The sequence below is a fragment of the Columba livia genome, chromosome 2, assembly GCF_036013475.1.
Source record: "Columba livia isolate bColLiv1 breed racing homer chromosome 2, bColLiv1.pat.W.v2, whole genome shotgun sequence".
NCBI classification, from domain to species: domain Eukaryota; kingdom Metazoa; phylum Chordata; class Aves; order Columbiformes; family Columbidae; genus Columba; species Columba livia.
Window position 1 is genome coordinate 118346548 of NC_088603.1, and position 23553 is coordinate 118370100.

The 23553-nt window shown below is 38.8% G+C and overlaps 1 protein-coding gene across 3 annotated transcripts in view; it reads right to left on the minus strand.

Annotated features, from left to right (window-relative positions):
* The window catches only part of LOC102084222 (ethanolaminephosphotransferase 1), a 58204-nt gene that overhangs the window by 24528 nt on the left and 10123 nt on the right, over positions 1-23553 (minus strand). For all 3 annotated transcript variants that reach the window (XM_065053477.1, XM_065053476.1, XM_005505819.3), the window contains 4 exons: positions 17695-17763; positions 12269-12377; positions 10185-10259; positions 6101-6369 (listed from right to left, as the gene is read on the minus strand). In XM_065053477.1, coding sequence (XP_064909549.1) covers positions 6101-6369; positions 10185-10259; positions 12269-12377; positions 17695-17763 — 522 coding nt within the window. The remainder of the gene's footprint in view (positions 1-6100; positions 6370-10184; positions 10260-12268; positions 12378-17694; positions 17764-23553) is intronic.

Genomic DNA, 23553 nt, shown 5'->3' on the forward strand with positions numbered 1-23553 from the left:
AACAAAATATTCTAGATTGTGTGTGTATGTACATACATTTTTTTCTACCCAATGACTTACCATTTGTCTTACACACAGGCACATGGAATATGCTGCATGAAGTACTATACAGGAAAAAAAAAAATCAAACATTTTCTCATAATTTTTTTTTTTTAATGTACTGGCCAGGCTTTTAAATTCTTCGTGATTCCACAAAAAAAAAAAAAAAATGGAATTAATTGTACTGTAATATTCAATTTCGCTACTATATTCCAATAGCATTAATTGTTCGTGTGTTGAAATATTTTTCATTAACCTAGTGCTCAAACTGAACATCTAGAGAGCAAAGTAATTTAAAATAAAGGTTACTTTTTTCCTCTGAAAATAAATGTGACACTTGCCTAAAAAAGTAAGAACTAATAATTTCCTGCAAGTGATTTCAATAGCAATTAGCTTTAGTGTGATGTGTAATTTTTCCATTTTGTTTTTTTTCTGAGTATTTTTTCTTTCAATAAATAAAGGTGGAAAATGAAGCCTATAAAAATAGTTTCTTATATGTCTTAAAAAGGTAATTTTCCATTTAAACATGCAGTATGTGACAGGTAAACAGCTACAGGAAGATTAATTAACCACGAAAGGTTTGAGTAGAATCATAATTGAGTGGTTAAGAATGAAGCAATCTGATGCAGAAAGAGCCTGTGCACCACAGGTTCTTCCGTTTATATTTCATAGAATCATAGAATCATTTCAGTTGGAAGAGACTCACAGGATCACCGAGTCCAACCATAACCTAACCTAACTCTGACACTAAATCATGGCCCTAAGAACCTCATCTAAACGCCTTTTAAACACCGCCAGGGATGGTGACTCCACCACTTCCCTGAGCAGCTTGTTCTAATGACTGACAACCATGAAGAATTTTTTCCTAATATCCAATCTGAACCTTCCCTGGCACAATTTGAGGTTGTTTCCTCTCATCCTATCACTTGCTACTTGGGAGAAGAGACCAACCCCCTCCATGCTACAACCTCCTTTCAGGTGGTTGTAGACAGCGATAAGGTCTCCCCTCAGCCTCCTTTTCTCCAGGCTCAACAGCCCCAGTTCATTTCACATCAACACACTGTGGGGGTTTCCCTCAGATAAGGGAGAACTGAGTTTTGTCTCCAGCTGTGGCAGGAGGAAGCTGGAAACAGCCACCATGGCCTGGCCAGTACTGCTTCTGCACTGCTATCGGTTCTTTTAGTTCAATAATTTCAGTGTGTTCCTACCTTCGGAACTAAATAATAATCAATATTATTCTCCACAAGAGAGGCTATGCTTTCCACAGCCACTCCCTTGGAAAAACTCTGAAAAAAATCTGAATTCTGATAATGTGACCAAAGAATGACACAATTGCCTCTTCATTTTTCTTCTTAACAGAGACTTTTAAAATTTGTCCCTTAGGAGAGATAAAAGTTTTTTAAGACATGATGTGCCCTTGCATTGCATGGGATTTCTCTGTCAGTTCCTGACACACCGGCTGCTGCAGCACTCCCCAGGAAAAGCTTGTATGACACGTATTTCAGCATGAGTCTTGCAAACTGCTTCTCAAAGGAAAACCTGGTACATGGCATCCAAAATATCTCTTCATCTGTTTTGACTCAAAGGAAAGGAGAAAAGCAAGTTCTACAATGTTTAAGTTGCTACCTGCGTCATATACTTCATTATTCAGAGTTTCAAGCCAAACAGAGGGTTCACCCCCAGGGCCTGGGTGGACCATCCACAGCCATCAGGCAGAAACACCTGGGAAAGCACCTCAAACCAAAAACCTGGGGCTTATGGTCCAAGCGTCCATGCCTGTAGGCACGACTGTACACAGGATTTGCGGTCATCCCCTCCTCACAGGGCTAGGACAAGGCTGGAGAGAGCTGCCCTTTGCCCTTCACACGTGCTGCTTGTGCTTTCCTGCTTTTTTTGAGCTCACCCTCTAGGCTGGGGAGAGTGAGAAAAACAAGTGTAGGATTGTCTGGGTGACTCCAGTTCCCATGCACCTCTTATTTTCACTTTTAAACTTTTATTTAAGTATATAAAGGGTACCTCTCTGTTATGCTTGAGGCAGCACTGATGTAAGCAGAGGTATCACTACATCACATTAAGGAAAAATAAACATTTTGTCCCCCTCCTATGAACTCAACTGCAGTGGCTTATGACAAGCAAAAGAAGGATCAGGGGAGTACTTCATGAGGGAAATATTAAAATTTTCAGGAGAAAAAAACAGATTTTTAAACAATCCAAAGGACATCTGTGGAAACTAACATATGGCAGGAAGCCTTTCTCAGGAAAGCTTTGTCTTTATTTTTTTTTCTCAGAGAAACTTAATTTGTAGGTATTGGCTTTCTTTGGTTGGGCTTGTGACAAGATGTATTCAACAACATAGCCAGGGTTTATTTTTTAGCCTTCTCCTCAGCCCATGAATTTTGGGGGTTTGTGTTTACTTGAAAGTAAGGAGACAGCTCCTTGTGCTGGAGGGAGGATGGGGAAGAGTTTTCACTGTTGTAGGTGTCTTTTCCTAGATTCTGGATCCACAAACATAAAAGCCCTCTGACCAAGCATCTCTCAAACTCATTACAGCCATTTTTCAAGTTTACACACCATGGTTTCCTATAAATGGCTTTCTGCTGTAATCAAAGCTAATTGGAGTGCCAATTACAGCCCAGCTAGCATAATTAGGTTACCAATTCTGATGAGTCATCAAGTCGTAGAAAAACGTGATCTGCATAAGTCCCACAAATTTCTCCATTTATAATGAGGTATTTTTTTCATGAGGAAGAGCGGCTCTTTTTATACCACAGCTAAAAGGGAGCCAGTGAGCGGGCTGTCTGTGTTTATATACGGTGGAACTGACTCAGCAGCAGTGTCCTGGGAGCTACGTGCCAATTCAGCTCTCATTATGGTCAACAGTTATCTGTTGGCACACTTGTACTAATTACTGTATTTCCTGAGCTTGTTGTGATAATGAAGTCCAAAGTTCCTGGCTACCATCAATTTTGAAAGCAGAAGCAGGAGACTAGACCACCTGAATGCCTGACATGCCAATGCAATAGCATCATGTTGTTGGTGAAATTACTGAAGACAGAGCAGAGAGAAGCACATCTGTGCAGCAATCCAGCTAGGAATGCCATAAAGGAAACAGAGAACTAAATGCTGGGAATCAGTCTGAAAGCAGCCTGCAAACACATCCATCCTCTCTGTCTCTAATGCAACTGTAGGAATATCTGGCAGAGAAGTGGTGTGGAAAAAACCAAAATCAGCAAGGGAACATTACCTTTCCTACTCATCATCAGGCATTTGCTAATGTCCTCACTATCCTTTCCTCCAAAGAGATGGAGAGGAAGAGCTAGCTTTAATAGTGCACCCCATCATATAAAATTGCTGAATGGGTTTAAAGCGCAAGACTAAGGCAATGCTTGTAGGGGAACTGGGTTGGGTGGGAGTGCTGATCTGCTGGAGGGCAGGAAGGCCATACAGAGGGATCTAGACTGGCTGGATCAATGGCTTGAGGCCAATTGTAATGAGGTTTAACAAGGCCAAGTGCCAGGTCCTGCCCTTGGGTCACAACAACCCCAGGCAGCGCTACAGGCTTCGGGAAGAGTGGCTGGAAACCTGCCTGGGGAAAAAGGATTTGGGGGTGTTGATTGACAGCCGGCTGAACATGAGTCAGCAGTGTGCCCAGGTGGGCAAAAAGGCCAACGGCATCCTGGCTTGTATCAGGAATAGTGTGGCCAGCAGGACTAAGGAAGGGATGGTCCCACTGCACTCGGCACTAGTGAGGTCCCACCTCGAATCCTGTGTTCAGTTTTGGGCCCCTCACTACGGGAAAGACATTGAGGTGATGGAGAGAATTCAGAGAAGGGCAACGAAGCTGGTGAGGGGCCTGGAGCACAAGTCTGATGAGGAGCAGCTGAGGGAACTGGGGCTGTTCAGCCTGGAGAAAAGGAGGCGGAGGGGAGACCTTGTCACTGTCTACAACGACCTGAAAGGAGGTTGTAGTATGGAGGGGGTTGGTCTCTTCTCCCAAGTAGCAAGTGATAGGATGAGAGGAAATGGCCTCGAGTTGTGCCAGGGGAGGTTTAGATTGGATATTAGGAAAAATTTCTTCACAGAAAGGGTTGTCAGGCATTGGAACAGGCTGCCCAGGGAAGTGGTGGAGTCACCATCCCTGAAGGTGTAGTGCCAGCGTTGGGTGTGTTAGATTAACAGTTAAGACTCAATGATCTTGAGGGTGTCTTCCAACCAAAATGATTCTATGATTCTATGAATTAAGATCTTTTACCAGACTGGTTAGTACAGCTGTAAAAAAAAAAACGTTATGTACTTCCCAATGTGCATGAAATATAGTTTGGGCTAATGGAAAAAAATACTACCTTGATTTACAAATCCTGCCTTAACTTTGTTCATAAGCAATCACAACTACAAAAGCTTAACTGTACAGATGGGAAAACTGACAGAGAGACATTTCAATAGTACAGTCTTCCACCACTGTTGATAATTGCACTATATAGCATCAAAAAATCCTTATATGTATATGCTTATCATTTTGACTGTAGGCAAATCATCACAGAAGTTACTAGAAAGCGAGAATGCAGGACAGCAATGCAGCATCAGAAGGCAACAGGAAACAGCACTTGTTAGCACCTTGCATCCAAGTTAATCAAAGCAGTTTACAAACTTTACTGAAATCCAGCCTCACCACAAATCTGTCAGGCAGGGAAATGTTCTTACCATTCCTTCCCAGATGGGAAATCAGTCACAGAGGCATAGGTCACTAAAAGGCACTGACAGAGTTAATGGTACTGCTCTGCTAGTTGTTACCCACTCTCATATTTAACCACTAACACAGTTCGGATGCTGTAGCAATCCAAAAGAGCTTTCTAAGCATTCACATGTATACCTACAGTGATCATCTGAGCAACAAGTGAAACTGGTTTGAACATAGCTATTCCTCTCCTGCTGGAAGAACTTCACTTAGAAGCCTTACACAGACATGGCTGAAACTTACGGACCAGCTGGCTGCCTAATGTCTTAGTCCCAAGCCAACTTCTTCTCCCAGAACCTATTTTCTAGGGAAATAAACAGATGCACCACAGCTGGACCACCATCTCTGAGTTGTTCTCAAACCACTGTATTCTGATTATGTTTACAGCAATACATCTGCAGCCATTAATTCAAATACTATATTTCCACTAAAACACATAGTTGAATATTTGTCAAACTTCTTTTCAGTTATGTATATTTGGCTGTACCTTTCATCTCATGCCTGTGACAGGAAGCTCAGAAGACTGGGACTGTGCTCTTCAGGCTGCAAGAGCCTGGCTACCTAAGAAACGGAGAAGGGCCAAGATGGGCCCTTGGTAGTGCAATGAGCTCGTTACTGCTGCTGCTCATTTGTGCACTGAGGCCACCACTCACCGTGGTGTCCTGGTCATATTTCTGAAGAGGTCCACCTCAAAGTAGGACTGTAAGCTGGGGACTTGCCGTGGGCTGACACATAATTCACAGTACTGAACACCATTCCTGGAGAGGAAACCTCTAATGGTATGACTGACTTTTTTTCAAGGGTAAAATTCACTCAATAGCAGTCGACACTCATTTTATAGGTACACTGCTATTTCCATTACCAAATTCAATGTAAGAGGTGGTAGAATTGAGAAAGTCTAATATTGTATAACTGTATACTGGTAATGAATATTACTTGGACTAATTTACATCGTGACTCAGAACCTAGTGTTGGTGAGAAAATTGCTTACAGCTTCAGAAAGCACAATAATTTTTGTTAATACCACAAATCAAGTGCAGTTAAATGACATTCTCATGGGCACTATCTGACTTCTAGGCTTGCTACAAGCCTTTTTTTTTCCTACAAGGCAACGAATCTCTGATGTTGACAACTTGCTTGAGAGCATCCCTTCTTTGTAAATGCAGGAAATATTTCTGAATTACTTTTAGGGTTATGCTATTTCACATTCAAAATCTTAGCCAAATACATTTGCCTTGAGCTCTATTCTTCTATTTCTGTAATATTATGAAAACACTAGCATAGTTAAAAAAACCCCAAACCAAAACAGGAATGATAAATACTTACCACTTGGCTTATATCGTATCCCCAAGGAAGAAAAAGAACTCCTGTGTTATATTTCTCCCAGTGTGAACACATAAAGTTAAACAAGACAATGCTTAAATATATATACATTGTATATACAGAAACTCCAGTCTTCCCATTGTCACGGGAACAGACAGAAAAAAAAGAAAGCACAAAAATGGAGGTAGCCCAGCTATCCAGTCCATGGTCAAATAATTCTCCCAGAGGAGTACTGGACTGAGTTCTTCGAGCATGTTTCCCATCTATGGAGTCTAGAAGCATTGGGAAAGGAAAAGAAAAAAAGAATTAGTGCACAACAAAAGGAGTAACTACCCACACATGCGCTTCATTACTGCCACATGCCCACTACTGTAATCAGTATGGAAGTGCCGAAAAGTGTCCACAGGGCTCCCCGCCCGTCCAATGGTGCTGCGGACCCTCTGAGACTTCAGGCTCAAGAAAATCGCTTGTGGGGTAGATTCACTAAGGCATTTCAGTTGCCTGAGGCCAGTTGCCTGAATGACTAACAGTTACCTGGAAGCCTCAAGGAGCAAATTTCACAAAACTTATTTGTGTGTGCCCCTGTGTAAGATATTTTAAAAGCTCTTTCAGCTGAAATCTTGGGCTACAAGACTACCTTCCTGTTTGTTCATCACTTTCAACACTTGAAAGATGCCCATCCACTGTACTGGGTCTCTCTCTGCAGATGCAGTTGGACAATGTGGCTTGAGTCAACCTGAGAGCTCACTGCTGTGGAATGGGGGAGGACCTGCAGCCTGCTCAGCGGGTGGAAAGACTTCAAACATTACGCTTTCTTCTGGGTCACTGAACAGAATTGGCGCTGTGAATGGCACAAAAAGGAAGGGAGGTGGCACAAGGGAGGAGCAGTGAATGCAGGGAGGAGGAGGAAGGGGGTTGGGCAGCTGTAGCCTTTCTTTGTATTGTCAAACCATACCCTCAGTCTTTTCTCTGAAACTGCACTGGTGAGGCTTTCAGGAACGTTTTCTTCTTAAATTAAGTGTAAACATACAGGATGAACCTCTTAGGGAAAGTACAGAGAACAAACCTTACAGATCACTTATTGTTTTCCTGAATCTCAAAATAACATGGAGATGGATTTTTTTTTTATGTTAGGTACTATAGCTAGTACTTACTAGTCATTGATAGTATTAATAACCCAAAACTGACTGGAGGGACAATTCAGCAGAGTGAGAGCAAAGACTCCACAGCTGCTATAGATCATATGCTACTTCTCCAGATTATTTGGCAATACTCTGAGTTTTGTTTAATATAAATACACTTCAGGGATCTAAAACAGGAAAACATGAGATTTCATTTTGTACAGATTTTAGACCGTATCCCTATGGCAATACCTAAACAGCTGTGAGATATCCTCTGCTCAAATATAAATCTCTTGAGACAGTTCTCAAAAGTCAAAAAATTAAAGATCTCATAGAGGATTTCAAATATAGATTGACCCCTTCTAGAGCCACATTCTTTCTCCATTAACATTACCATTGAATTGTCAGCATCTTACTGAAATGTGCAGAAAGAAAACTGTATAAGCTTGAGGTTACTTCAATAGTATTGCTATAAATGTAGAAATTCTTTAGTCTGTCAAAGGATGCTTCTGAAACTTAATTAGCAAATAGGTATGTAAACATGCCTAAACAGTTTATGGCCTTTTATATTTCAAGAGCATCTATCCCAAATCAGAGAGAACTCAGCTATAGCGGTAATACCTTTTAAAAATGAGAATTATAGAAGACTGGTCTGTTCATAAATTATTTTAGCTTGTCACAAAAGAATACTCATATTAGATACTAAAATATGTACATCACAGTGAAGAGTAGTTTTCATTTTGCAGGAAATTTAGTTTTACTAAAAAAAGTTAGGCTTATAATGGTGTAATGAAATACAGCACTTCCAACTGTAACGGGCATGAGCAAAAACACAGGAACTGTATAACACATAACATAAAATTGGAGTTTCACAAATCTTTACCCACATTTTCCATGCGGTTTCACTAGCTTATTAAAAGACTGAAAATATTTTCAAGTTTAGGTTTCAGTTTGAAACCGTTCATGCCAACAATGGTGTATGTTAAATACTGCACATATGCTGTCCCACACTTCCATTGCTTTAGAATTCTTATATTATGATTTTGTCTCATGTAGATTCCTAAATCTTCAGTTTTATTAAAGTTTATGTAACTTTTAAATAGCGGAATTCAAAATAACAGTAAAGAGCATTCCATTTTACGGAAAGAGAAAATATGTCAAACCACCTTAACAAAGGGAGGGAAAAAGAGCAGCATGCTAGTGAACTTGGAGAGAATAACTGTGTCATTAAAAAGAGGCGGAGAGAGATTAAAGCTGCATATTTGGTTAGTTATTATGGCTCTCTACAGTCTTCCAAAGGGAGAACTTTGGCCATCCAGAATTAAATCTGAGACTAAATATTTCATAAAGTGGCTTGGACAGCAGACACAAGAATCTACACACACATCAGTTCATTATAGCTTTGACTGTCAACATTATATTCCTTGTCTTCCAAGTATTAGGAACTATAGGGCACACCAGCAAGTAACATCTACACTAAAATCTCAGAAGCTGAATTTTCAGTGAGCTTTCTGGGGCGTCACACAGTAACAGCTCCAATATGTAATTGCTATTTATGAAACAATAGCCACTTCATTGTATTCCATACAATTACATAAAGAATGGTTTTCACAAAAGAAACTGCTGCTCCTGCTAATGAATATACAAAGCTCTTAGGGAAATCTGACTGGCAGTCAGCTTCAAGGGACAGTTGTCCCAGTGATTTTTATGGTACAAAGAAATTCTGTACAAAATTATTTTGGTTCAAACCTGCCACTTGAATAGAAATGCGAAGGCATTTACAACGCAGAGGGCAATGTCTGCATAAGGGGTTACACCTGGGCTCATCAAGATGGCTCTACATGCGTGGGTCTGATTCCAAAAGTGGCATGTACCTTGGCACAACAACGCAGTGTCCATCTAGAATGCACTTATATCTAGCCTGTGTATCTTAAATATGGCACACAGATGTATGGCTACACTCTGCAATGCGAGGCCCTACAGCTCCAAAAGCGAGGGTGCATTCGCAAAGCCCAGCGCAGTCCATGTAAATATGCCACCTTGTGTCCCCCCCCAAATTATCTCTGTTGCACCACGCTGTGGAGTGACTAGTTCAGAATGAGTTCGCTTTGGAAGAGAAAGTAAAAAAGCTGTGCTACTCTGGATGTCACTCCCAGATCTGCATCAGTTCAGGTCTGTGTCTTCACACCACTTGATCAGCAAGATGCGAAGTATCTAAAAGTAGAGTTGTGGTACGATATAAAAGTTAAAAATGGAATATGAAACTGAAAATGAGGTATTATAGGTGTTATGGGAGAAAAACAGCAACAGGAAAGAAAAAAAAAAGATAGTTCATCTCCATAAGGAGCTCAGGCCTGTCACCACATTCCTACCACCTCTCCTGATACAGGCCATAAGCACTGAAGTGCCTAACAAGTTAAAACACAATCATGTGCTCATATTCCTTTTTCTCTGCTTTGACCTTTACTTTCCCTGTCCTCGAAAGCACCCTCTGCTAACACAAGTGTCAAGCAGCTTCTCAGAATGTCATCGCTTGGGGACATGGATTTTTATGAAAACCAACAGCAATGACTGCTGCTACATAATGTTTTCCATTGTTCCTCTCAAACAATCTGAACTTTCAAGAGATATAAGAGCAACAATCACAGAATCTCTAATATAGCATCAAAAATTGCCCCTTTTTTTTTTCTAAAAAAAAAAAGCTTTATGGCTGTTTTTTATTACTGGCTTGAGGCTGGAGAGGTGTGGGGTTTTTGTTTGATTTTTGTTTGCTGGGGGGTTGGTTGTTTGTTTTGTGGGGTTTTTTTTGATGTTTTGCTTTGTTTTCCATCTCAGAGAACTGTTTTGGAGAGAGATCAATAATTTATCCGCTATTATCTTCATTTTGATAGTGCTGAGCACTAATGAACTAGTACATAAAACTACATGAAGATGTCAGACGTGTAAATCATGTCATTGTACTTTACCTAAGGCGTAAGCACAAAAGGTGGTAAAAGCACTGAACAGCCACACCCAGGTGGGAACAAGTCCAGGACTGGTACCTAAAATAAATCAGGCAGTGAGTCAGTGTAACAGTGGTTAACATCAAACAAATCCACCGAGATAGGCATATACATATGAACAAGTTGCCACTACGTCAATCAGACTGAAATATTTGGTTTTCACCTTAAGTCATTAGTGAGCTCTATCAAAGAAGCAACGAACAGGCCTGAATGTGTTTATAATACTGTAAAAGAGAGAGGATCAGATTGAGATTTTTTGGTCTTGAAATGACTCTAGTGCTGGACAAAATAATTCTTTTCACAGGTCATGGGAAGCCTATCTGTCAACAAAGTAGTTAATGTTTATATAATATCTAAAGACAAAAAATGTAGTTTTCGAGCATGATCATTATTATTAGCATCAATGTGCGATTTGTATAGCACATTTACCATGCAGATCTGAACAGGACAATTTTGTCCTTAAGATAGGATAGATATTAGCACTGGTTTTGTTTTTTTTTTTCCTTAAAAAAAAAAAAAAGGAAAAGAAAGCTGAATTGGGCAGAGCCCACAGTTCTGTTATTACTCTGCAGATAGCAATAACCCACAGTTATTGTTGTTCTTTTAAAGAAATCAATCCTTCTCCCAAAGAGCATTGGATTTAACTTAAACATAATCCAATAAGGACTGCACCAGCACTACTCAGCTGTATATGCAAACCCTCTCAGGTTTCTGGCATTTGGCACTGAGCACAGGGAACACTTGCATACAAAGGTGTCCTTACCCCAGCCACCCTTCTCTCCATGCCCCATCTTGCCACTCTGAAAGAAAAGATGACAATTCCTGACTCCTAGCTGCAAAGTTTCAAACTGTAGAATGAAAACCAGCTGTCCAGGAAATTAAGTCTTTTATTTCTGATCCCAGGTATGGGGTTGACATATGATACTCGAAAGGCTCATTAGGTTGCACGAACGTTTTCAATCAATTGAAAAATGATGGGCACTGTTCTCGTGTGAAATGCTTGCACACTGAAATCTCAGCTCTAATAGACTGAATCACCATTTCAAATGTCTTCAAGTTCAATGTGTACCTACTGAGAATGTGTCAAGATAAAATTATCCCATTAAAAGATCTGTGCTGGATGCTCTTTTATTACAGAACTGAGTAAATATCAATTGCATTGCTCAAAAAAAGAAGTGAAAGATGATGCCTGATAACTACATAATATGCTGGTCCTGAAAACCTAAGGCTCACACAGAATTATTTTTTAACCAAAACTGATAACAGGTACCCCTCCCTCTAGAATTGTGTGATAAATGTACAATCAGCTTACACCAAAAGGTGCCTCCTGAATCTAAACACAAGGCACAAGAAATTAAAGGCATCAAAAAAAGCCAGACCTAATTGTTTCACAAAATAAAAATGTCAAGTCTTCTCCAAATCAGCTAGTTTAAGAAAAGCAAAGCTTTTTAAATATTAATCAGCTGGGAGATGCTTACTACTTACCATAAGCTCCAAGAGCTGGTCTGAGAAGTCCAGAACTGAACGTGCCCTATGCTCAGGAGCAATCAGCTCCAAAAAGCTTTTGACTTCATCTGCCATGAGGAGCAAACATGGACTTGGACTTTGAAAGTCAAAAATTTCAAGAGACATTTGTTTAAAAACTACTTCTTCTTTGGCTAGAAGCAGCCTTGAATGGGAAGGGTGTGGAGTAATGAAAGGGGAATTAACTCATTCAGGCATCAATTTAGGTATTAGCAAATGTGAAACCAATGAAAATTTTAAGAACAACATCAGGATGGTTTTTGACTGGCATACACTTTGAGTAGATATTATCATAGACTTCAAGCAGTGCATGCTGAAACCCATATTTAGGGATGAAATTTAACAAGGTTTTCCAGTAAAATGATGTAAATGCCATGTGTGAGCTCAGATCCTCCCCTGTGCACACGGACCTTCATTAAGGGAATGAGTGGAAGATTCAAGTATCTGATACCTCCCTGTATCATTCAGAAGCATGACATATGCAGCTCACAAAGTCTGAAAAATTACAGCATGAGGATATTTACCTGAGGCAGTGTAGTCCCAGTCATAAAAAGATATTAGAAAATAATTAACTAAAATCATGACAAATCCAGAGAATGTTAATAGGTTGGGAGCAATCCACAAAGGCACTATCTGTTAAAAAAGAAAGAAAAAAAAGTGTAAGAAGTATTATATTTCAAATTGTAAGTCTTATTTTAATTAAATATTTCCTATTTTAAATCAAGAAAGGAGAAGGCTGTATATGACAGCAGCAACATTCAGATTTGTGCATATTTTCCCATTTTCAAATTAAAATACAGTCTCCATTCCTGAAATTTATTTTTAAACATAATCCTTTTGCTTGATCTTTGTGATTGCAGTAAAAATATTGTTTTAAAATGTCATATTTCCTACGTTACACACTATCTTTATTTTCCTGGCCACTAAGGAAAGATTCTCACGACCGTGTGTATCACAACTGAAAGAAGACTGCAGCACCCCAGTGTGGTAATTCAGCATCCACATGGCAGGTTTTCTAAGCATTCTATTCCTACGCTGTAACAGGAACATTCCTTCTTCTAAAATCTGTTAATAATTTCCAACTGAAAACATTAATAAAATCAGGCACCGAGTGCATTAGTTTTCTAGAACCACAAGATATCCCTATCACAAGGAGGTCCCTGCTTCTCTAGATAGTAACTTTCTGCAGGGTCCCCCTCTTTAGCCATAAATTATAAACTCTCTGTTAATTCATTTGACTGTGTAGAGCGCTGAAAAGGACTCTCCCGCTTCCCCTAAGCCTTGAATTCTTTGTCCCATTAACCATCCCCTGTTATCCATCCCCAGTGGCTTTAAGATATTCCTTACACTATAAGAGGGATCTTTCTGGTAACACTCTTCCCAAGTAACAAAGCTTCTCCACAACATTTTCTGAAATAGCACACGCAGCTTTCTACACAACTTTTAGACAGAACATATTTGCAGAAATACTAAGTATCAACCACTACTGTCACTCAAACAATATATCAATATATTCAAAGTATAAAAATATTGGAGGCATATAACCAAATTCTCTGAAGTGCCTAAGGACTGAAAATATATGTAAAGTGCTTTAGCACTATAAAATATCACAAAACATTATCAAAGAAAAATAAGTTAAATAATTTCAGATACTAATAATAGTTTTGAAATCAAATGTTTTGTTAATGTCTTTGGACTAGCTCAATGGACAAACAGATGGATACATATTAATTTATACACATCTTCACATTTCCTCCATGCTATTACTACGTGAAAAAATTGCACATAAAATGTGAATGCTTGTACTGATTGTATCCTCTTTTTCTACTACAGAACAATTGATAATATTCAGGAGAAATTGTGCAACTGATAATGTACAGTGTAAACATTAAAAAAATCAGATTAAAATGCCTGAATATTTTTCAGCTATATTTGCTAGATGTTTTCTTTAATAACATTGGGAAAAATATTAATTCTGAGAGTTGCTTTCCTTGTGACCAGGATTTTAACACTAATTTTAAAATACTTTATCTCAGCTCTTACAATATTTCAAATACATAATGCAATGCATACAGCAACATTAAATAAAAAATAATTTAAAAAAAAGAAGTATCTATTATTATGAGTTTTCAAAACCCCAGTTCTAAATCATAAGAACAAGTGACAGCAAATGTTTCCTGGAGCTCCATTAGGAGAACACCTGAGGAGGACCCTTCACTGCACCATCCCATCTTCTTACATAGACTGCACGCTCTTAGCATGCAGCTACTGCAGCACATCTCCTGAATCTCCTGGTTTTGCTACCTGGGGATGCCGAAACCCTGTAAGACATCTATGATCTTACATGAAATAAGAAGGATACACACTGAAGAAATTCTAGATTGGTCTCTTTTAATCTAAAACGTAGATCAAAACAGTGCATTAAGACAGCCTGTGGATGAATCGTTTACATGGATATACAGATACTATCCAATGTATTGTTTTATAATGACTGATTTGTCCTGTATGATTCATAATAATTGTTGACTATTAAATAAAGTGGGGTGCCATAAATATCTGCTTTCTAATTAGGTTCATATTTCTAAATAGTCACTATGTCATTATTAAGTTATTAAAGGAAATAATTGATGCTTACACAGTGCAAACATGAAGACATTATTTTAACCCACTTTCTTGCTAACATCATGTACTTTAAGAAGGAAACGCATCAAAGCATGTTGCTATACTTGCAATGTCCTTAGCTAGTGGACACACCATGAAAAACAGTTAGAGGAGATCTATCCTTATGAAAACAGCTTCTCCTGCAGTTCAATCCGTAAGCACACACTTTTGATCCTTACCAAACCTAATCTGTCTAGGTATTTGGAGGGCATTCCAGCTGCAAGATCCATTTTGTTATATTTAATGTCCCTTATTCTTTTGGTTGGCATTTCACTACCATCACCCTATTTCACAGTTCAAGAATTACAGGGTGTTAAAGATTAACTTCTTACACATATTGGAAAAATACAGCTTGACTTTACTTGTATCCAACAGAAAGATACATTGCAATCTTCATTATCTAATTAAAAAGCAGTAGAAATCTAATACATCAATGCGCTACATGATTAATTCAGCTGGAGGTGCCACTGGGGAGAATCACATCTGCTCTCTGGCAAGACCATTGTATACCTGAACCTTTTGAATAACTTTCAGTTCTTCAAAATACCAAATTACTTCTGTTTTAATAGGTCTATAGCCATTCAGGCTAAAAGCCTTAATACAAACAGCAAATGTTTGAATATATCAGCTATCTGTTCAGATAATAAACAGTACAGTACACATATCTATCTAAATCTCTGGTCAAACTTGAAATGTTCCTGAACTAAGTCGCTTGAGACCATTAAAATTCTACTCATGCCAAGTTCTAGTGATAAAATCAAAGTTCATAAAGGCAACTGGGGGGGTGTTAATTTACTCCAATGAAGCTGGCATACACCTGTGTATCTCAGGGGGATTTCCTCCTTTTCCTCTCATTGTCCTGCACAAATGTGATTTCTCATAAATACACATAGAGGAGGAATATTCAGTTCATGTAGTAGCTAAGTAATATTATCCATTATCTGTCAGAAAGCACACGATTGTGCTTTAATTAATATTTGTATTTCATAATAAAGGCAAAAGGACAGAATATTTCATTAATTACAGATGAAATACCTTTAGTGGCATAATCAGAATAATTTTAAATAACATGTAGAGAAAGTTAATCATTACTCTCTAGTTTCATACAAGTGTTACTATAGTTTCACAGAACATGGAAAACCTGTCACGAACAGGAGTATCTCAGAATACTTCAAGCCCACTATAGAACCCAGGCATGAAACATCACCCACTACCTTCCTCTTTAGCACCAGATTCAACACATTTCTGAAGCACATGCATCCAAAAATCACACTCAGACAGACACAGGCACATGATACAGCACGTAAGAAAGATGTTCTTGAAAGAGGAAATAGAGGAAGGTAATGCTCAGGATTTCCAGGCAAATTTCATAAATGCCCAAAATCTTTGTTTTCCTAGCATCCTCACCTTAGGTAAGTGAGCTGGGTTACGAGAACATGTTTTCAGCTCTTACGTACGTCAGCATCCCAGCTCATAAATTCCCACGTCTTCTCTAACATTGGACTCCTCTTAATTTCCCATAAGACTGGAAATACATCTTCCAGTATTACTTACACTTCAAGAGAATAAAAGTATTGTTTTGGTGAACACATGAGCAGAATTTTCTTGGACTGAGTTGGAGACAACAGTTACTGCCACACCTGGTTTCAGTATCCAGCCAGGAACAAAACCATTTAGTAACTTCCATTTCCACTAATATTTTACAGATGGTTAAATTTTGGCCAATAAGTTTGGTGCTCCCTCAGTTCTCATTTTTATCTCTAGCAGCAACCAAGAGGATTTGAGTGCAATCTCCATTACACACTGCTTTCCCCACACTGCAGCTGTGCATTTCTAGCTCCTCTGCAGGACACTGATTTCACCTGGCAGTACCTTTCAACATTAGAATGAGGACTTCTACAAAAGCTGAGAGCAATATGATTTCCCTTTATATCATTGTGATACATCACTGCACAGGGCAAAGCAGAACGTTCATTGCTCTGTCTTCGGGGTTCAAACTGAACAAAATGCTGAAGTACAGACAGCACCCACACCAATCTTTGGAGCCACATTTTATAGGATCTATCACCCTATGCTACATGGAGGCAGTCAAAGATATTGCTTTTCTTCTGGGAAAGCCCGTCAGCCATTAGAAGAACTTATATACAAAAGAAGTTTTTCGCTAATAATACTATCCCTCAAATTTGATAGCAGGTGAATACACAGGATCTCCCAAACCAAAGTGTAAGTGCACAGTAAAGCCTCTGCTCATTTCCCATGCCAGACTCCAGAATGCTGGGGGGCTTTTCTGCCTTTTTGTTTTCCTCAATATTATGATAGGAATGAAAACAGTCTACAAACTGAATTATTTAATTCAGTTTCACATCTTTGAATTGCTTTTCTGTCATACCACATTCAGGTTTTTTTTTAATTCTTAAATTAGGTCATATAAACACTTCCATTAAATTACATTGAGGTTATAAACAAGAGATTATTATTTTCCTGCTAGATCAAGCATATGCAATACCTGAATTACAGAACCCAAAGACAGCAGATCCAACAGCCCTTGGACCACATATATCCCTTTTTGTTTGTATAAGGGTTTGTTTCCAAATCTGCTCCAATCTAAAGATTTCCTCTAAAGAGGCAGATGCAGATGTCATTGCTTCCTTGAAGATCAATCAAGATGATATTTATTTGAGATACAGCCTGTGTTTTGTTGGGTTTTGGTTTATTTTCCCAATAACAGTAAATGTAATTGTGAGCCGTTTTATTTTTAAAAACGGCCGATCATAATGCATTCAAGAGATGCCATCTTCCAATTGTTATGGTGATCATGGTAACCGCTCTTGTTTTCAGCTTCTTAGAGAAACGCCTACCTCCCTTGAAAAAGTACCCTTGGGAGAAAATGAGACAGCACTTGCATAAAATCACGTGCACAGCACAGAGATAAGGCCACGCTGTTGTTAAATGGCACATGCTGCACAAAAATAATTTGTAATAAGTAAACCTTCAACATCTGCAAAGCTGTTTAATGAAAGATGTAATTAGGAAATATGTAAAAAAAAAAAAAAAAAGGTGTCTTTCGTATAGCAAACAGAAAAAAAATAAATAAACCTTGTTTTTCTAAAAAAAAAACCCAAACAAATCCAAACACACTCATCTTAAATATAGCTATATATCCTATAATATTTATTTTCTTTTAGACAGATGTCTTAATTTCAACTTTATTAATCAATACGTATTTTTAATGAATTTAAAACAATTTCTTACGTTATCATGTGATATTTCTATTCAAAAAAATTCTTACCTTAATAATTTTGTTCCAGATGGGCTGCATAATATACACAGATAAAGGATTTGTATCCACAGCACTGTACTGTGAGGAAAAAAGCAAACATGTTAAACAAAGCACTGAACAATGCATATTTTTCCATCATTGTATATCCTTCAGCATCCAAGGACAATCATTCTGAGTAAGACTGATGAAAATTTTATTCTGATGACCATTCATACAGTTTTAATTTAATTTAAAAGCACTGGCCTGGTTTATTATTATCTTGTTAGCAATTCTATGTACTAACACAAAGGTTCAGGCTGGTCAAATAGCAAACAGCTCTGTAGTCATATTTTACTTCTAAATTCTTATTCATTTTACAAGCTATCCTATAAAACTTTGCATTTCTAATGTATTTTTTATTTAATATCTTTATTTGCACCATCAGTAATGCACAGTCTGAGCAGTGGTTCATTGCTAGTACGTAAAATAGATAGGGCATATGGAATGTGGTCATGAGTGGAATATTACATCACAGAGATACACAGCTTTTGGCATAGTAAAACAGTCCCGTATGCACTATATGCTAATGTTGTTATAAAAATAAGCTGTAAAATATCACAGTTCATTACCACAATAATTTTTTCCTTTTGTACAGACCTGTAAAAATATTATATGTCTTTTATAAATTCCAATAAGTAAGTGTCTGCATCTTTTGCAAACAAAATATTTCAGAAATCTGAGCCTACTCCAAATGGCTGTTGTCTGCTTTCTCCTCAGAGGACAGTACCAAGTTTTATCCTGCCTTGAGTTTGCAGAACGCAGAGACAGAACTACCTGCAGAAGAACTATCTTAACTGATAATACCACTCACAACACGTTTTGAGTCCACAGTGCAAGAAGTCGTGCATCACTGGAGTGGTAAATGTGATTCTTTCAGAAGTCCTCGGACTTTAAAAGTGCACATATGGCTTATGTTGTTAGCGTGATGCATATGACTCACATAAAGATTCAGATATATCTATATATAGCGTTGTCCAAACATTGTGTGTGGACAGTGGGAATAAGATAGGGAGCTGATGAGAGAGAGGCTTTTATTTCACCTAACTTCAGTGAACAGCTAATTGTTCTCTCTATAGTTAATTTATCCACCTCTCTTAGCCAACTACCTTTTGGATGAGATTGCACTCTGGAAATACCTGTTTCAAGGGATTAATTACCAATGGAGCCTAGACAGTTGTCTTGAACTTAGGCACCTCTGAGGTGCCCGAAGTCTGGCAAGATGAATCTCAGTTTCAGTGTCCCAATTCACCCAGCTCTTAGCCACGCACATCACCTGCGCACATCGGGGTAAGAGTTATCGCTGGACAAACGATGAGCACAGCGTGCCTCAGGTTTTGAATGCATGGTCTATAACTTTTCATCTAATGTTTTAGGGAGGGAGGGAGGGAGGGAAGGAAGGAAGGAGGGAAGGAAGGAGGGAAGGAAGGACGGAAGGAAGGACGGAAGGAAGGATTATATAATTCCTATATTTTTTCTTATCTGGAAACTATGAGAGACTATATGGTTTTCCAAAATATTTCTCTTAAATAGACATATTTTGGAAAACATAAGACACAATCCGCTTCTTGTTTGCTTGATAGTTTCCAAAGTCAGGCATCAAAAATCAGAACAGTCCTTATTAAAAAACAAAACAAAATGAAACAAAACAAAAAAAACCCACAACAAATTACAGCCAGCTTCTGTCACCTAAAGACATTTCAAGACTTTTCACACTGCACCCTGTTCATTCCTGTGTCTGTGGTTGAACCGTGGTACTCTGGGCAGGGAAAAAACATTCAGCAAATGAGTAGAAGAACGGAAATTTGCTCTTCTCTTGTCAGCTGTTTTAGCCAGACCAAAGGAAACACCCATGGAAAAAGCATTTTGCCAGTTTTCTGGCACAGTAAAAATAGAACTTAACAAATAAAATCTGCTATATGGTTTAATACTCTGCTTTGCTTTGCTCCCAAGAAGCTACTAACCTCAAGGCCATGAAATCCTCAGGAGTTTAATGTTCATGGCTACTCAGAAAAGCAGATTACCGAGTAACATACATTACAATCAATGAACATGAATGTGAGAGTGCTCTGAACCTGATATACAAAAAGTACTGCCATTTGCTATTGCGTAATTCTGTCCTTTTCAGGGCACTTACATTAAAAGACAGAACCGGAGGATAAATAAGACTGTTGGAGGTTTCTAAGTGCAAGACTGATACAAGTGCTAAGTACTCCCCAGCAAACCCTTTCCGTTCTAGAAAAGTGATCTTGATTGTTCTTATACAAAGAAGAAGGGTTTGGATTAAATATAAAGTTTCTGTGATTATTTTTAAAAAGAACTTGAAATAGTTGGGAGGGAATGGCAGTAGTGAGGGAACATGAAAACCAGCATTAATTGATTCCATCTTACTCCCAATTTCAAAAATGCTTCTGCTGTTGGGTGGTTGGTTGGTGGTTAATAGCTGCTGTCTCCTTGAAAGCCATTTGCTTTCCCTCTCTGTGTTGGCTTCTAGCAGAGCTAGAAATGAGAATACAGACAGCAGACATACATGTACACATACACATTGGTTTGGGCGACACACGTAAAATGTGCTTTTATTCTGTATTCCTGCATCTTAATCTCCATCCAGTGGATCCAGCACAGCATCAAGTCTGTACTGGTCAGTTGTGTCGGAGGCAAGAGAAAAGATGAGAGGATTAAGGTGAAGGGGGGAAAAGGGTATGAACAGTAAGAAAAGTAAGAGTAAGGAAAGAAAAGCAATTGAGAAAAACAAGAGAACAAAAAATGAGCCAATGCAAAGTTTTGGCTACACAGAAGAGAGACAACTGTTCTGGAATGGCAGAGCAGACCCAACCCACCCATGGGCCAAAAGCACTGTCAGTGATGAAGGTCTTGCACTGCCAAATACAAGAGGAATGGCACCTTCTGGTTCACACCCACACAGCTTAGAAACACCTGCCCTGATGGCACACTGGTCACATCCACACCTCACAGCACCTGCTGGAGGGGGTTTGGGCCTCATTACATGGCCCTGCACACCTGATACATTACTGAGTATGTTTCAGTTCAAAGTATCTAAAACAACCTGGAGACTACATTGTAATCCAACAATACCACATTTTCAGAGCATGGAAGTAAGAGCTGTGCGTTGTGCATGTTCAAAGACCCAAATGTCCATGTTGGGAGAGTGCTGATCAATGGCAGAAGTCAAAAAGTGGTGCATACTGCCTCCCGAATGGACTATTTCCAAAATAAAGCCTAGCTATTGTCTTGGAGAGACATTCTAGGAAAGAAAAAAGAATGAAGGAGTGAGCTAAACATTAATCAGAGCAGACAACTGCATCATCACTGGTCTCCCTGGCCCTCTCCACCCTTACACTGTGCAGGTGTACCAAGAACAACATTTTGGAATGACTACACTGAAGAGAAGAATATAAAGCGTGTTCACACAACCTTCAGAGTCAGGAGAGACAACAAGTTGCAGGAAATGTAGTTGCATTAACTGCTGGGAGACAGTTATTTTAACTCAAGACGGTCCTTATGCCAAGAGACTGTTGCTTTTCTGTACTTAAATTACGTTATTCCAGGTGGCACTGAACTGTACCATATAGTCATATCCATTTAGAACTATAGAGTAAAATTGTTGTGAATTGTTTACATTTGAATTGTTGGCATCAAAACGACTCTGTAGGTTTTAATTTCACATTAGTAGCAACAAATTTGCAACACTTCACATTCCTGCCCAGAAATCAGAAAATCTTAATTTTTCATTAACTTCATGAATCAGCACAGGGTTTATTATCTCCATTGTATACACTGGAAGACTGACGCACAGATGGGCTGTGATTCATCCTAAGAGTATATCGCAAAGGATACAGCCACAATGTTGTTAGAGGTATCGTATATATGTATTTATATATATACATAATAATACATATACATAAGCAATACCAGTTTATTCCAATAAAGTCTGCCATTATTAGCTCAACTTTATACTTGAGATCACTTTTACAAAAGGAAATAAAGAAGTCTATTAAAAATGTAAAGGCTGAACAGCTTATTTCTCAGACAAACTAATGTTTAAAACAGCTATATATACAGTAATCATGGCTTAAGTTGCAGTATATTGATTATATGGTCCTGTGATCCTTCTAATATTTTATGTGAAGTTAGATGCCTGTCATGGAAGAATACACTAGCTGTTCCCAAGCGGAAAATATGAGAACCATCTAATGATGGCATAAAGACTTAGATGAAGCACATAAATATTGTGATAACTGCCCTTTTCCTTCAAGCAAACTCAGCCAGGTCAGGCAGAGGTATGGAAGAGCCCCAGCTGTACATCTGTGCTGATGTTCTAACTTCTCAATGGTCCTACAGGCTTGGGGAACCTTCTTTTAAGTCAAACATTCATTGTATTTGTGTTTCATATGCAAAATTAAATAAATAAATAAAATATCTATTAGTGAACAATACATAGCAAAAGAGCAAGGGTGAGAAAACATAAAGAAATTACTACAAGACAAGTAATGTTTTGCCTCATGATGCACCACAGCAGATGTACCTGTGCACGCCATTACTTCATTATCAGTATTTAATGAATTGAAGTAACCTCTGTGTAAATGTAAAAGGATAAGGTGCTCCATATTTTCTGTGGGGTGAAACACCAAAATGAGAGCAGCTGAAACGCAGTTAAGTTTCCCCTGCACCTTACTCCACATAAATGACCTTGTTCCTTCACTCTAAAACTGGTTCAAAGTGTTACCCAACTTTTAAAGCGTTATCAAAGTTTTAAATGGGTTTTGAACATGTAGTCATTTACAGCTGTTCAAAATGAATGAAAAGGGGGGAGGGGGAACAAAGCATTTTCTCCTCCTCCTATTTTAACTTTTCATTATGTAGTAGAAGACAGCCTAAACCAGCTGAGAATCAATCCATTAAATTCGAAACGGTCAAAATTATGGTCTTTAAGCAAGTAATCTATTTAAAATAATAACTCTGCAGGGTGGCCTTCCACAATATTTGCACGATGATACATTTCCAGAATGCCACCTGGACTGATCACTTCTCCAGCAGGCAAAAATGCAAGTTTGTTGTCATTTGACCTATACTTACACACAGGGACCTATATCTCAACCAGAAAAATTTGAGGGATCTGCTGATGGAAAAGCTTTAAAAAACTGATGTTCCACAGCTTACCTTTAAAATAAAACAAAGAAAGATTTAAGCAAGCAATGAGGCTTTACTGTCTACTGCGTATGACCCAGCTACCCCTCCCAGGGCCAGCGCAGCGTGGGTGGCCCCTCTCTTGGGTGCCATGGGCAGAGGCTGCAGGTGCTGAGGGTGCCAGCCCTGGTCCCTGGAACTTTTTGGCTGAGCCTCTGCCAGTGGGTCGGCAGGGGGGGCTGCCCCCACCACCCCCAGCCACCATGGCTGTCTGACAGCTACCACTCCCTTCCTATGGCTTCTTTGATTGCATCCTCTCTGGTAATGCTGTTTCGCACCATGTGTGTTTTGCAGCTGACAGGAAAGGGGATAGAAGGAATGAGGATAGATTGGGCAAGGAATATTCTCTTTTGCATTAGACAAGATTTTTTGCTTTTGAAGGCTGCAAAATGACCCTCCCAATCTAGGGCATGAACCAGTTGTTATTTAGGAGACCCTGGTGGGAAATCTGCCTTCTGGGCAAGTGGAATTTGCAACATGCAACATGAACTTTCCTTCTCTGGTATCCTACACTTCTGGAACCACACAAGAAAATACTGAAATATTGACACATTTGGTAACAATTTTCCCTCCACCTTTCAGATTCCTAGAATACATTAAACATGTGGGTTTAAATTCTATTTT